Genomic DNA, 16,043 nt, shown 5'->3' on the forward strand with positions numbered 1-16,043 from the left:
GCGGTCCTCCAGCCGAACCTGTCCAGTCTCCACCTACATGCGTGGAGATTGAGCGGCCACAGTTGAGGCCATTTGACTTGCCTCCCGAAGTCTGTGATGTGATTCTGGCAGCCAGGCGTCCCTCCATGAAATCGGTATATGCCTGCCGGTGGAACAAATTTTTGGCATGGTGCACACCTGTGGATCCACTCTCTGTCCCCCTTTCAAAGGTTCTCCTCATTCTTCTTTCTCTTGCCCAGCAGGGCTCTGCTCTGGGCACTATCAAAGGCTACCTCTCTGCCATTTCAGCCTTCTTGAGGCTTCCTGATCAGCCTTCTCTTTTCAAGTCCCGTGTTATAAATAGATTCTTGAAAGGCATCACTCACATGTTTCCTCCTGTTCCTTTCGTGATGCCTCAGTGGGACTTGAACCTTGTTCTTATCTATTTGATGTGCGCTCCTTTCGAGCCACTTCACAATTGCCCTCTTCGTCTTCTGACTCTTAAGACTGCATTCCTTGTTGCCATCACCTCTGCCAGGAGAGTGAGTGAGCTCCAGGCTCTATCTTCTAAGCCTCCTTTCCTCTCTGTCCATCCAGACAAGGTTGTCTTGAGGACTCATCCTTCTTTCCTGCCCAAGGTGGTTGCAGCCTTCCATATCGGGCAGTCCATCACCTTGCCCACCTTCTTTCCGCCTCCGCATTTCTCGAAAAAGGAAAAGAGGCTCCACCGTCTGGACCCAAAATGTGCGCTCTCCTTCTATCTGGACCGCACATGCCAGTTTCGGGTGGACGACCAGCTCTTTGTTGGTTACGTGGGCGCGAAGAAGGGACGGGCGGTGCACAAACGGACCATCTCTCGGTGGGTCGTGTTGTGCATCAAGGTCTGTTACTCTTTGGCGAAAAAGGAGCCTCCTGTTGGGCTGAGAGCCCATTCCACTCGGGCCACAGCGGCTACTACTGCCCTGGTCCCCTTGCAGGACATCTGTCATGCAGCTACGTGGGCCTCGCTGCACATGTTCGCAAGACCCTACTGTCTGGACAGCCAAGTCCGTAGAGATGGCCTTTTGGGCCGTTCCGTTTTCCAGGACTTTCTGGTGTGATCTTGGTTCGCAGACCCACCACCGGGGTTGGTATTGCTGGGGTATCTATTCTAAGGTAAGGAATCTAACACTAACCTGTTTCTTTCAGATGCACAAGTTACTTACCTTTGGTAACGATATATCTGTAAGAAACAGTAGTTAGTGTTAGATTCCTTACCGCCCCACCCATCCTCCCCGTTCTGCGAACCGATATCTAGGGTTAAGGTATTTCCCTTTGAGGGCCCTTGTTTCATGGCACCAGTGTCAGTCTCTGGCATGGCTCTGCGTTCCTGGCGCAGAAAGCTATGTACAAGAACTGACGTCAGCGCGCGAGGGCGGCGTCTATGTACTCCGACGTCATCCCGGCAATCCCGACGACGGACACAGAGCCGCAGACGACGCCTTCCGACGCGCAGGGGTACTGCTACGCAAAACTTTCCGGATCCAGTCTAACGCCTGGGGATATTCTAAGGTAAGGAATCTAACACTAACTACTGTTTCTTACAGATATATCGTTACCGAAGGTAAGTAACTTGTGCATCGCAGTCTCAATAATTGAGACGTTTGCAATCACTAGATGGGCAAAGACCCTAGCACTGCTTTGGGAGCCAGGGAACAATGGGCTCTCCCCACTACAAACAGTTTGGATATGCGTTCTTTGCCAAATATATTTCAACAGCTTCTCTGTAAACTCTACTATGCGCCCCATTGCACTTGTTTCTGCTATTCCAATCATTCTAAGATTGGTTGTACGTGATCACGCCTCTAAATCTTCATATTTTTTGCTGTGATGTTGTCCATCTTGCTTGTCATTTCTTTTACAATTTTACCTCGCATGGTAATATTATCCTCAATATCAGATTTTCTCTGCTCGGCATATCAACCTGGGCATGCTGTTTGTGCAGCCTTTCTTTCATGTAATCTAGACTGCTTGTCATGGAATCTATTTTAGAATCGACTGTGGCTAAGCTGGATTTCATTTCAGCAGTAACAATCTCACCTCCGTTGCTGATTTAGATTCTGCCCCATCTGTTTCAGATCACGTACTATGCTGTGTATCCTCCGTTTAAGGCTTTTTCGGGAGTCATAGACAAGGCAAGACTGTCGGACATCTGTTTTACCCATTTTATCTCTCACACTATGTGAGCCTCGATTGCGGATTTCTCTTTGTGAGGTGCACTCTTCCACCACTACAGTGCAGAGGGCCAGGCTTAACATTTTCCTTTCTTCCTCTTATTTGTTTGCAACTCCCACAACAAGGGGTTTCTTAATGTTGCTTGCCTCTTGTTAACAATATCAGAGCACATCGGCGCCTTTTCAAGCTTTATGTGATCCCCATTAAGTTGCTGTGGTTCAGTCTTCCCCCTGTCTCTCTAACACTTTGCCCATCTTATCTGCACTAATTCATGCTTTTGCAGCCTTGTGTTAGTCAGTTTTTATTGCGATTTCAAGGCAGCAGCAGCGCATAGACGATTGCTCAATGTCACATAATGACAGTACTTTTTCTTTCAGCCCAATTGCTCATGACTGCCTCACACTTGTCGAGGATTGGGGGCATACAGTAAATCTTGCACCTCTTAAAAGAGCTTCATATCAGCGGGATTTCTATGACACCTTGCCTGCAACAGCACTCTACCACTTTGCAGTTTGTTCTTTAATAAATATGCACAGATTTTGGGCTGATTTCCTTTGCTCTCTTCTCTGTGGCACAATAATGTGCACCGTTTGGCTAGGCTTCTCAAACTCCACAGCTTCTGCACATGTAAATGTAAATGTACAGGAATTTATATAGCGCAAATCACCGAGCGGTTTCTAAGCCCTTGCTTAGGGAACCCGTCCTGGTATTCCCCTGTGAGATAACCCCGGCAGGGTATCCGCAAGGTGAAAGCCAGGCATCCCGCCGCGAGGGGCCGTTGTGGAGATTAAGCAAGCTATTGCCCAGAGTCGCAGAGTGTGAACCCGTGAATTGAGTAGGCACCGGAGCGAGAATTGTAGAGTCCATGGACATTTTAGGACTCAAGACCCCGCCGAGCTGGGAATTGAACCCTGGTCCCGGGCTGACCTCTGCTTCCAGGTCTGCCTCCTCTAACCAGTGAGCCACACTTCTCCACATCATACCCAATGTCAGTGTAATTGAATCCAGTTGGCTATTTATTGTCTTTTCGTCATGATTATTTGGTTTTACTCATCAGCGAGATTGAATCACCAGGCTTTCTCTGCTCACTCCATCTGATCTTTTCTCCTATCATGATTCTGTCATCTCACAAGGAAGGGAACCACTTTCACTGTTTGGCTGTGATTAGGGAGGTCCTTCCCCTGGGGAATAAGCAATCTTCTGCCCCTTTACCGGGTCTCATATTGACATGAATATAATCCTGAGTATACTCAGAAGTAGGTTATGCGCTTCAGATATGCAAATGGTTTTAAAGGATAGATCTGTATGATATTTGCTATGCGCACTGGAGCTATTTTAAAATGCCGCCTTCTTGCATGGTGCGCTCTAACGCCCCCTGAGAAATGCCTCTTACCACAGATTCCTCACCTTTTGAATACCCCATGTCCTGGACTAGACCCAGCACTTTTCTTGAAAATGATTCCCGCATGCTTGTTATCTCCATTATACTACATTGCAACTGCTTTCAGAAGTGATAGTCCGGAGCTGTATATGAACATCACTTCTGTGCGCTGATGTCAGTTTTCTTTTTAACCTCTTCTGCATCCTCCAATGCAGAACAACAGTGACTAATTAAAAAAAAGTCCGTGCCCAAAATCTAACGTGGGAACATTTTGTAAACTCTAAAAGTCCACCCTACAGAAAGGGGAGGAGGGAGGGCAGTGAGTACTCTGCTCTGGTTGTATAAAGTGTCTACCAGAAAGGGTGTTACAAAAGGTAAGTAACTTGTTCTTCACTTCTAACCACAGAGTTCTCAAATATAGATGCCAAAGCAGGACCTCCCAAACAATGGAGGGTCTTGTAGGCCTGAGCGGGTTAAATGGCCCTTTGTGTGTAATTGAGAATCAAGGCACTAATGCGTGGTAAAGGAAAGGACAGATACCCATGTGTGTCTGCCTGGCAGATGTCTAAAACTGGAACCCCCCCTCGCCAGTGCCACGGTGGGGGCCTTGGCTCTGCTGGAACCATTCCTAAGGCCCTCAGTTGGCTCATTACTGGCATGGGGGTGATTGCTAGGAAACGTTGCATTTCCAGTCTGGCACCTAAGAAATTGAAAGGGTGAGTAATTTGTGGCTAAATAGGGTATCCACCAAAAACATCATTAACAAAGGAAAGTACCTTGTTTGTCATTTATTATATTTTTCCTTATGATGTGATGCATGGCTGGTACACAATGAAAATTAGTGTAAGCTGCGCCTCTGTTGATGACTCTGTGATTCTAATTTTAATTGTATTTATATAGCATTTACTACCCCTGATGAGGCATTGAATTGCTTTTCGGCAAGGGGCATGCTACTTTGGAACCCAAAGTTCATTAGTGCTGTATTAATACATGGAAATCTGAGTTAATTGGAACGTTGGACATATGAGTCTGTTAGTTGGATTGAATAAGATAACGGAGGGATAGAGGACGAAAAGTTTAGAAGGTGTTATTTGAGTGATCATGGTAGTAAAAAGTGATTTGGGATAAATCAAAGGAGAGATAGAGGATGGAAGAATCTAGAAAGGGTTATTTGTGGGATCGTAGTAGTAAAATTAGGTTTGAGATGATTCAGAGAGTGGAGATAAAGGATATGTTGAAAGAGGTATAGGATGGGCCAGAGTAGTGTGTTGGAGAGAGTTGAAGGTTTATCTTTGTCTTTTCGACAGTGGGAGTAACGTGATAAATATACAGACACGTAGCTACATAAAAAGCTTGCATGTATATGGGAAATAATAGACATATAACGTTGTATTGTTTAAAGTCCCATATATGCATGTATGGATAAATATTTAGAAACTCAAACTTTCAAGTGCACATAAAGCTCACAGGTGGTTGGCCAACTGGCAAAAACGATACATCTCTGACTGTAACAGTTTCATAGCCCTAACAGCATATTGTTTTTGTTCATCAGTCTTTTTTGTTAAACCGTACAGCTGTAAACATTCTGGTTTTTTCCCCACATTTTCATTGAAATAATTTGTTTCTTTTGGCAAAGCTTCTGTAAGCTTCACAAATCGCCTCTTGTTGAATTCAAAATGTTATCTAGTTTTTAGAATTTCTTTGCTTTCTGGGTTCACCCATAGGTTTCCCACGTCTTTTTCCTGCTATTTGCAAGTAGGTAGGACAGGCAAAAACGAGGAGCTATTCCCATCAATTGCAAAACCAGTGGTAAAAAGAAAGTTTTTTTTCCTTAAGTTTGCCTGCTACTGAATGCGTTGAAGTAAGTGATCTTAACAGCCAACTTTTTTTGATGTCTTCATATTTATTTAAAGAATTTGGACCATTTTGGCTATTTTTGTAAATTACAAAACTTGGATATTTTTACTGTCACCAATAGGTGGGGAAAAGGAACGTAGAATTACTTAGATAATGTTTGGGGAGAAAAAAGTTATGAAAACTTAACCAAAAACTGCCCCAAATGTCAAATTTTGTGCCATATTTTGTTTTTCCGGAACAAACTCCAAAGTGTTTGTGAAACACAACATTGCAATGACCAGGATGTTCAGGACGTTTTCTCACTGAGTTTGGGGACCGTTGTTCATTTCCCCTGTCTGTTTGAAATGAATGCATTGGGGGACCGAGGCATGGTAAACCAGTGACAGTTCCCTGACTATGTTCGCAATCGGTCCGTTGCATGAGATGCTCCTTTGTCAGCTGCTGTCAGAAGCTACCTTCGAAGATATTCACTTCCTTCAGTAGCTTGTTATGAGGCTTCATGTTTTGCAAGGTCGCCTGGGGCTTTTGATGATGAAGACATTCTCCGTATTTCTTATGAGAAACAGCCTTTACAATGAGGTTTTTACCATATTGTGCCTTAACTTTGCATTTTTTTACAATGCATATTTTTACACGCTTATGCCTTTACAACGTATGCCTTTATGATGCATTTAACGTAGGTTCAGGGATGTGTGGGGGGTCTCCCCATAAATACATCGTGTGTGTGTCCATGTATATATGTGTGTGTGTGTGTGTGTGTGTGTGTGTGTGTTTATATATTTACCCCCGTTCTTTCATACCCCTTGTGCTTAAATCGTGAGTTCAAAGCTAGGACGAAATTATGTAGATATGTATATATTGAATATGTGTATATATTGAAGTTGAAATGGCCAATAGGGAATCCCGACCCAAAAGAAATTATACTTGACGATTGGTGTCCCTTATAGTGGGCTTTGCAGAATTTAAATGCAATGGGACTCATAATAGCCCTAGGACTAATCGGGACAGACCTGTGTATGTATTTTTCTAGGCTATCTTTCTAGGCTATTTAGTCGAGAGTCTTGGAGGTTCTTCTTGGCCCTTCTAGATACACTATTAATGCATGTCAAACTCTCATCTGCCCCCTTAACTTTGAACGTTTTCTTTATATGTTTATTGGTTTTGCACTGATCACCTGTAAATATGACATTGTACATTTTATCATAGGACACTAGCCGATCCACAGCTTTATTTCACCTAGAGAATCACTGGATGAATTGAAACAGACCCCTATATGGACAGAACACCACTCCAATATGTTGCCCTTAGAGGCACATAGGGGTGTAGTCCTATGTTTATGTCAATGTCTACAGATTTCCATAATTTTATGGGATGTTTGTAACTGACAAGTGACACACTGACGAAGGCTAACGCCGAAACGCGTCTGTGCTTTTCTGTTCCCGAAGATTAAAGAATCTGGACACCTCTGTGGTTTGTGAGTGCTGCCTCTTTCTTTGGATTTGAGAAGGGTTTCGAGCGCAATATATATATATATATATATATATATATCTAGTGGTTAAAGCATTTGTTGTAAAAGAATATGCATTCTAAATAAAGCGTGGTAGAAAATACGATTCACAGTCATGCAAAGTATTTTCCTCTGTTGTTCTGTCATACAACCATTTCTTATTCGGTAGTGGAAAAGGTGTCCATCATTGTTGCCAGGCTCCACATAATCATGCTTGCAGCAGACTTTAGGTGTTATTCTGATCCTACTTGTGGTACTATATAATGCGAACTGCAGCTCCATTAGTGATGTGGCAGTGAGTAAAGGAGATTGTCAGATTTAAATAACCACTTGTAGTTGAAACAGAATGGATCCACAAATCAAATAACAGCTATTTAGACTCACTTTAAATTCCTAAATGATCACCAGTTTTTATATCTTACTGTTTTCATTTTTAATGATTTTCATGACCGGATAAAGTAGGTATTCATTAATTTATCAGTGGTTGCTTTTCAAGTTTAATGTGTCACTTAGATCAGCAATGCATAAGCAAAAGTTATGCTTTGATCCTACTAAATTTGGTGCTATTTTTCTAGGATTATGTGGGTGATCTGGCGGCTCAGGTTTCCAATGAAGAAGATGAAGAATTTGTGATAGAATGCCTTGGAACTCTGGCAAATCTGACTATTCCTGATCTGGACTGGGAGCTTGTGCTCAAGGAATATCATTTAGTTCCATACCTTAAGGATAAACTCAAACCAGGTTTGCTCTCATCTCTTCTTCAAAATGTTTTGGGTTATACTTAATTGACGTTCTAAATGTTCTTCTACCGAAAAGAACTCAGCTGTGCACCCATCCTTAGTCCTCTTATTAAGTCATTCTCTTTTTAGTATGCATGCAGTACACAAACCGAAAGCTTCAATATTATACAATGTGAGTTCATAAGCAGACACATTTGTTCTGGATTCAGTTTCACCAAGGGGCTTTTCTTTCTTCCTTCTTGTCTTGTCTTTCTTGCTTTCTTTCTTTTTCCTTCATTTCTTTTTCTTTCCTTTGTTTATTCTTTCCTTCTTTCTTGCTTCCTTTTTCTCTTGCTTTCTTACTTTCAGAACCGTTTTTCTTTTCCTTTCTTTCTTTTCTTCTTTCTCTCTTTTTTACTTCTTGGCTTCTTTCTTTACTTTTTTCCTTTCTTGCTTTCTCTCTTGCCTTCCTCCCTTCTTTTCTGTATCATTTTTCCATCTTCTTTCTTTCCTTCTTTTCCTCCTTTTCCCATGGCTTTTTCTTTATGCTTTTAATTGTCTTGCTTTGTCTTTGTTGCTTTCTTTCTTACTTTCATGCTTGCTTGTTCTTTTTTTTTTATTTAAAAGTTTTATATAATGCAAACATGACCCTTGCGGGTATCACAGCGCTTTACAAAGGGTAGGGAGCAGAGACTTATAGAACCTATAGTATCATAAACAAGAATATGATAAGGCATCACCCCAGCACAGGGTGTTGATCCTTCAATGTTAAGACAGATAGGTCAAAAAGACAAGAACATTGTGAGAAGTTAGCTTGGCATATGATGTCCACTAGTTCTAGTGGGCACCTTGCACCAGTCTAATCGACCTTATTGATGGTGGTTGTAAAGTCAACCTTATAGAAAGCTATCCTAGTGGTAGCATGGACCAGCAGTCATCAGGCTAAGACTTCAGAGAGCATATAAAGCAAGTTGTTTTACCAATGATAATCCTTGAATACCTAATGAAAGTGCACCACACAAGGTACATATCAAAAAATATATGTATTTATTCTAAACACAACCCCTCTGCACTCTTTGAGGTCAGAGGTAAAAGTACATTACAAGAATCTCAATTAGCATACGATAAGTTGCACAGTATACGTTTTGCCCTAGGGGCCTCACAAACCATGTACTAAAATAGTGGTATAAGAACCACGTCTGGAATAGAAAGTTGGCTTAGGGCCTAGGGAAACGCAGGGGCTACTCTAAACAACCAAAGGTTAGGAAGCAGGAGGCCCACGGGAGACGCGTGCAGTGTCTAAACACAGCCGCGAGTTACCATTGACTTTCTATGGGAAACGAATAAGTTACAAAGTTACAATTTAAGGGCACTTCCGGATGGACTATGATGAAACCCCTTTAGACTAGGACACTTCGAGAGTCAAGACCCACGAGAGCACTGTAGTACTCGTGTTACCTCACCCAGGGAAGCTGGGTGCATAGGTGCCTTTTGGTGTTGGGTTTCGTCGATGTTTTCAATGGAGATCTGCAAAGAAGTGCTGCAGGCGGCCAGAGGAAAAGTGTCCGGGTGGATCCAAGAGTGGATCAAAGATCTGAAGAACCTGAAAGCAGAAGGGACAGAGTCTGGGTCACAGGCCAGTGACCAGGAAGGAACCAGGCGATGTTGCGTTGATCTCATGTGAAGAGGTGAAGCTGGTCTTTGCAGCCACGAGGTCCAGGAGGCGTCGACGACGACCAGGAGCTAGATTCGAGCTGTCCCACGAAGGATGTAGTTGACTGCGGTGTCGGTATCCGGATTGGACCCAACAAGCCTTGGCAAACGCAATCCACGCAGGAGATGAAGATTGGATTCAGTGCAGACCAGCAAGGTCTGAGGAACTTCTCTTTTGGGGAGAAGTTGGAGCAAGCCTGGAGCAACCAGGAAAGCAGTTTAAATTCAAAGGAAAGTCTTCCAGGGGCTCACTAGCCAACGGGCAAGGAACCGGGAAGACGGGTCAAGCTGAAATGCAGGAGCGGGCCCCACAGGACACTCGTGGAGTGTGGAGGCCTGAGCTTCGGTGCAAATGTTGCTCCTTGACCACAAGGGAGATGTCTTCCGTCTTCCAGTCGAAATGGAACGTCGAAGGTCCAGGATATATGTTTCAAAGTTTCGTCCAGGGTAATCTAAAGTCCTAGGGACACAGCTCCTATACTTAAACTAAGTTTGGGGGCTGGACTACCTGAGAGGTCCCTCCTATGGGTGGACCTGGGGAGGGGGTGGTTACACCCCTTCCCCTTTGTCCAGTTTCGCGCCAGAACGGGGCTGGAGTGCCCCAGCAAATGGTTTGAACCGGGCTATGCATGGAGCACCTTGTGTGCCCCAGGCAGTGTCTGGAAAATGCATTCTGAATGCAGCCCTCCCTGCCCCAATACACTAAAGTCTGCACCTCCCCTGACAGGAAACCTATTGTCTAGGCCTCCCCTGCCGGAGTTTCGTCCAGCAGCAGGAGGTCAGACCCGTGTCTGTGGCAGCAGCATCCATTTTGTGATGCTGAGGCTCTGTTTAACTTTAACCGGGTTTACCAGTAACTACATGTCTTCTCCCTCTAGAAGGGTGGAATGCTACCCCCGCCGCCAGGACTGGCGGGGGAAGGGGTAGTATTCCAAAGTGTTTGACACCTTACACAACATATTTTGATAAAGCCAAACCAAAGTTAGCATTAACCGCGAGGATTATAATGCACTTAAGAGTATATGGTATGGCTATATCATAGAACAGCTATAAGGAGATAGTTCCGAAAGCTGCAGAGTGGCTTAGCTCATGCTAGGGCACCCTCTCACATAAAACCAAGCACTCTGCCTCCAGGTTTGTTAAGTCCTGCCATAGGAGTGACTTATAGGCTACTATGTGTCTATATATAAGGTAGATATAGGTATACTATATCTAAGTAAGGGGTGATTACACCACCTTACCCAGGCTGTGTGAACAGACCTGTGGTGTCAGTTTGGAAGCCCAACAAGGGGTGGCACAATACATGCTGCAGCCCCTGGTAGGCCTTGGGTGCACCTATGCCCTGGGTACCTATGGTACACTATACAGTGACCCACAAGGGTGACCCAGTAACCAATCTGGTATGTACCTAAAGTACATGGTATCAATTTAGAGAGAGAACAGCTAGGCTGTGGGCCTGATTAACAGGACCACAGCCAGTCTAAAGTCGAATAACCAGAAAATCACAGCAAAAAGTGGGGGTGACCATAGGAAGCAGACCCTACTCTCCTACAAACATGACAAGTGAGTAATAATAATAATGACAGGGGGGCGCACATTAGTGCAGCTCCGCCAGCCGGGTCATTAATCCCCCTAATATCTGGGCCGATAGTGGCATTCGAAGACCTTAAACGCGAGGCAGACATGTCCCTTTCCCGTCCCCGAGATATGGAGTAAACAGAAGCAAGGGGCACCCGAGCAAGCGGAAGAAAGAAGAGTGGCGAGGGCCGACTACTTGTTCTAATGTGGTGGCAGTTGCCTGCTGCTATCAACAGTACGAGAGGCGAGCTGCTTCTCTCTGTGCAGCTGTGACAGGAAGACGGAGTGAGGCATCACATTCCTGTGGGTCGCCTGGGGGGGCCTGCTCGTTCCCCGGAGTGCGCCTGCAGCTTCAACACGCTGGTGAAAGAGCCGCCTGTCTGGAGAGATCGCATTCTCCTAAGAGCTGAAGCGGAGGAGCCGGAGAAGAAGTGCTAGCGCTGCACTCCACAGAAATGAACCAAGTTTGAGGATGATTGCCTGGACGAAGTGAGTGGTGCTGAGAACAAGACTGGGAAAGAGCTCCCGCTGCGTGAGCCCGGAGAACCGCACGCACTCTGCAGAGTGGAGGCTAAGCGGAAAAAACTGTCCGGATTTGTGGAGGTGAGGTCCTGCAGTGAAACATTAGCGAGGAGACGAGCTCTGGCCATGCGCACAGAAGCGGCGCCTGTACGGCAAACAGGTAACGCGCAGGGCCCCGACTCCTCTCCTTCAATACGGGCTGCCTTCCACTGGCGACTGCGGAGGGAACTGACAGCTACCTAACACCTCCGAGACATAGAGGAGGAGTAATACATTCAGCTGAGGCCGAGGAGGAGCAGAGTGGGTGACATTGCTTGTGGAGTGCCCCGGATACGGGACCTATTCTAGCTTGCTGGCCGGGGTGCGATTACTGCCTTGGCACACTGAACAACATCTGTGCCCTCTGGCTGGGCCTAGCAGTCGGCACACATCATAGACAAGCAGAAGCCATATTGTGGCAGCATGTGAGAGTGAGGCAGCTGTGGACACTGGCACTGGCGTAACAAACATTGAGTGGGCCTCCATGCAAGGCACCCGGGGGGCCCCCTTCCGGGCTCAATCAGGAGCCCTGCAGCCAGAGTGCAGTGCGAAGGGGGCCCTCTGGAGCTTGGGTCCCCCACACCGCGGGGGCTGCAGTGGCCTGTGTTACGCCCCTGGACACTGGTGATTCCTGCCCCTCCACGCTACCGGATATCTACAGGCCAGTTTAAGAAGAGGCGAGGGAGTGACCGGAAAATTATCAGCTGTGCTAATAGTTGAACGGGCTCACAGATCCTTACAGGTGAGACTGAACCCGAAATGATAACTAGCAATGGTAGCCTCAACCTGCGCACGTGGAACGTGCACAGGTTGAATATCCCAAAGAAAGTTGACAAATATATGCATATCTAGATAGGCACCAGGTACACATTGCATTTATACAAGAATTACATCTTACTCCACGGGCTGTAAATACTCTGGGGTCACAATGGGCACACTCAAAAATGGCTTCCCCTTCCTACTCTTACTCTAGGGGGGAGTCCTTATTCTGGTCCGCAGAAGCACCCCCTTTATCACATTGTACTTTGAAATAGATGATCAAGGAAGATACATTATATGCCAGGGGAAGTGCTGGGGTACAACGTTCACCCTAATAAATGTAAATGGACCCAATACGGATGACCCCGAATTTTACACCACTCCAAATGCTGACTCTATAAACTACAAGCATCCACTATTATGTGGGGAGGAGACTTTAATATTCCATTAGACCCAAATATGGATAGATCCGGGGCCCCATTGGGGCAGACTAAATAGGCAAGCAGGGTCCGCAGGGAGGGGTTGAGTGACTGGGATCTCAATGATATAAGGCTGATTTGGAGCCCAGGGAAATGGGAGGGCACGTTTATCTCGACAACACACAATATGTTGTCACAATTAGACTACTGGCTGGTGTCTCATGAAATGAATAACTGGACTCAGACTGTGAGACCCCTACCCCGAACGCTTTCGGATCAATCACTCCCCAGTGTTTCTAACACTTACTCTGTCAAGTGAGACCCCCCTTCCTTCCAGTGGAAACTTCAGGCCTCGGCCTTGACGGACATGGTTTTCAGGGAAGGTGTAAAGACAGCTATCATACAATACTTTAACTAAAACAAAGGGTTGGTAGACACAGCGGGTGTACCATGGGAAGCCTTCAAGGCTATGATTTGTGAAACATGTATAGGACTCTGGGCCGGGTATTACAGTTTTTGAGATCATGACTATCCCATCTCGAAAACACTTGGCAAACACTCGAAAAACCTGTATGAAATCAACCCTCTACCGCAGACGCTGGCCCAATATTAGGACACACCTAAATGAATATGCCGAAGCAGCGGAGAGGAGATCTGCTACATATCGAAGGGGGGGCGCAGTCTAGCAACCAAAATAAGGGGACCCCGAGACATTCCACACATACTATCACCTGGCGAGATGGAACACGCCATCATGATTCCCAGGAAATCCTAAAAGAAAATTGTGTATTTCCATGCTGAGCTGTATGTCAGATGCCAGTCAGCATCGCTGCGCAAAACGGACACATTACCTACATGACATCGCGTTGACATGGCTCTCGCCAGGACAAAGAGAATTTCTGGCTCAACCGATACCTAACGGAAAATCGCCTGGGAGTGACTGCATTCCGGGAAAGTTCTAGAACTCCTTCTCGGACTTAATAAGCCCTCATCTACTAAATATGTGCCAGGAGGCGTATGACAAAAAATCTCTTTCCCCCACTCTCCGAGATGCACTACTTATCACGTTACTGAAAACCTGTTATCCGACCGAGCAAGTAGATTCTTATCGTCCACTGTCACTAATTAATACTGATGTTAAGATTCTGGTGAAAATTATTGTTTCCCGGCTACAACCGTTATCACAAGCCCTAGTATTGCCAGACCAAGCAGGCTTTGTTCCTTCTAGGCCCACCACACATAATCTCCTCACCTTATTTGCTGTCATCCACCAACTGAATCCCTTGCTGCCTGCTGAAGCAATTTTTGTGGATGCCACTAAGGCATTTGATTCCATACAGTGGCCTTACATCTTTAATGTGCTAGTCCGGATGGGGATGCCATCCGGTTTCTTAAATTGGGTCAGGTTGCTATACACGTATCTGTTTGCCTGTGTTCGGGTCAACGGCGTAATATCCGATCCGTGCGAATCTGCAGGGGAACGCAACAGGGTTAGCCGCTCTCTCCGATCTTATTTGCCCTTGCACTAGAGTCCCTGGCTTGCATTATAAGACAAAAACATGCGTCAGCAGCTCTACGATACCGGCAATGACTTATTGCTATATCACTCTATGCAGACGACATGGTGGTGTATGTCAGAGAGCCTGGAGTCAACTTAGAACCTATGATGAGAGAATATGTTAAATATTACTTATTTTGGGCTCAGTATCCACTGGAATAAATCAATAGTGTTTCCATTAACACCTGCCACTGTGCCCCACTTGTTAGAGTACCTGCTGTAGTGGTGCATGGAGCCTCTGAAGTACCTGGGCGTTTGGATACATTGTGACCCAGAAGTTGTCATACGCCAAAACTATGGCACTACTGTCTCTAAATTGCGCAATCAAGTAACTCGCTGAATTAGACTCCCCCTTTCTCTTGCCGATCGATTGGCCATGATGAAGATGGTTATCCTGTCTCAGTTTTTGTTTCTGTTCATTAACATCTCCATTCCTGTCACACAGGAGTTCTTTTAGTCAATAAAATCTTGCATTACGACCCTCACCTGGGCAGGCTAACAATCCAGAATTCGCTGGCAGACAGTCACATGCCCTTATACACGTGGAGGGTTCGCTGCCCCAGATCTCCGTTTGAATAATTTCTGTGCTCAGCTCACTTTGCTCACTATTGGTACCACCACCAACGATATATAGCACACACTGCCATTGAACGTGATGAAGCACACCCCTTTCCCCCTCAATGCGATATTGCCACATACACACCTGATGATTACTCTTAAATACGCCAGTCCATTAAATAGCACAAACTGGGCATGACAATTACTCGCTACACATGCATACAAGGTTCCATTATATATGGCAAAGCTACCATTAATATACCACCCTTCCTTATCAGTCCCAAGAGAAACTGGAGCATTAAACACCCTGCAGGAGGCAGGACTTAGAACAATGGGAGACACCTTCCCTAAAGGTTACTTTCTCATACTCACCGAGTTCCTGGGGAACAGGAATGGTACTCTAATGCAGAGATTTGTATATCATAGACTAAGAGCTGCCTTGAAGGCGTTGTACCCATGTTTTCCCCAGGAACTGCCCGTACTTCAGTTTCTACAGATGCTACTCGTGCACTGAAAGGAGAAAACTCATTGCTAAACTTTGCAATTCATCTCAGAGGGAATGTAGTGACCAAATAGACGCAGCTAGAGAATGATGGAACGCAATACTGGATACACCTCCAACACCAGCAGATTGGGAGTTTTGTTGTGTACTTCTAGATAGAATTCCCTCTAACAGAAATCTTAGAATAATCCATTTTAAATACCTACAGCAGGCATATTATTCCCCTGTCCAAATTCACAAATTTGAACTGAGGTCGGAACCGACATGTTTGCGACGTGGCGCAGCCGAAGCAGACTTTTTTAATTTGGCGTGGGTGTATGGGGCCCAGTGGCCCATTACTGGGCACAGGTAACATAGACCATATCCAAAATAGTGGAGACACAAATAGAATGCTTCCCCACTGTATGCCTTCTGGGCCTTATTAAGGGCATCCCACTCCCAACACGCAAACTAGTGGCTGTCTACTTGTTACTGGCCGAGCGTAGGGTGTCTATATGCTGGGGAGGGAGGAAGGCACCAAGATATGTGGACTATCTACAAGACTTAGCGTATTGTAAAGCACAGCTGGAGACATATGCAGAGTAATTGCCTCCTTCATCAAGACTGAGAGACTTTTGGGCCCCATATGTAGCCTATCTGCTTTCCACAAGTTGGGACTGTGCAGCTCAATAGGATACAATGGAGTTCGATGTGTGGGGTCTGGGAGGGGAGAGAAATGCTAATGTAATTCTAGAGGGT

At 45.5% G+C, this 16,043-nt stretch overlaps 1 protein-coding gene across 1 annotated transcript in view; it reads left to right on the forward strand.

The window, feature by feature from the left end:
• The window catches only part of KIFAP3 (kinesin associated protein 3), a 1,290,910-nt gene that overhangs the window by 876,554 nt on the left and 398,313 nt on the right, over positions 1–16,043 (forward strand). Inside the window, exon 14 of the mRNA XM_078686865.1 lies at positions 7,514–7,679. Within this exon, the coding sequence (XP_078542991.1) occupies positions 7,514–7,679 (166 nt within the window). The remainder of the gene's footprint in view (positions 1–7,513; positions 7,680–16,043) is intronic.

This window comes from Lissotriton helveticus, chromosome 1_1, assembly GCF_964261635.1.
Source record: "Lissotriton helveticus chromosome 1_1, aLisHel1.1, whole genome shotgun sequence".
Taxonomy (NCBI): Eukaryota; Metazoa; Chordata; class Amphibia; order Caudata; family Salamandridae; genus Lissotriton; species Lissotriton helveticus.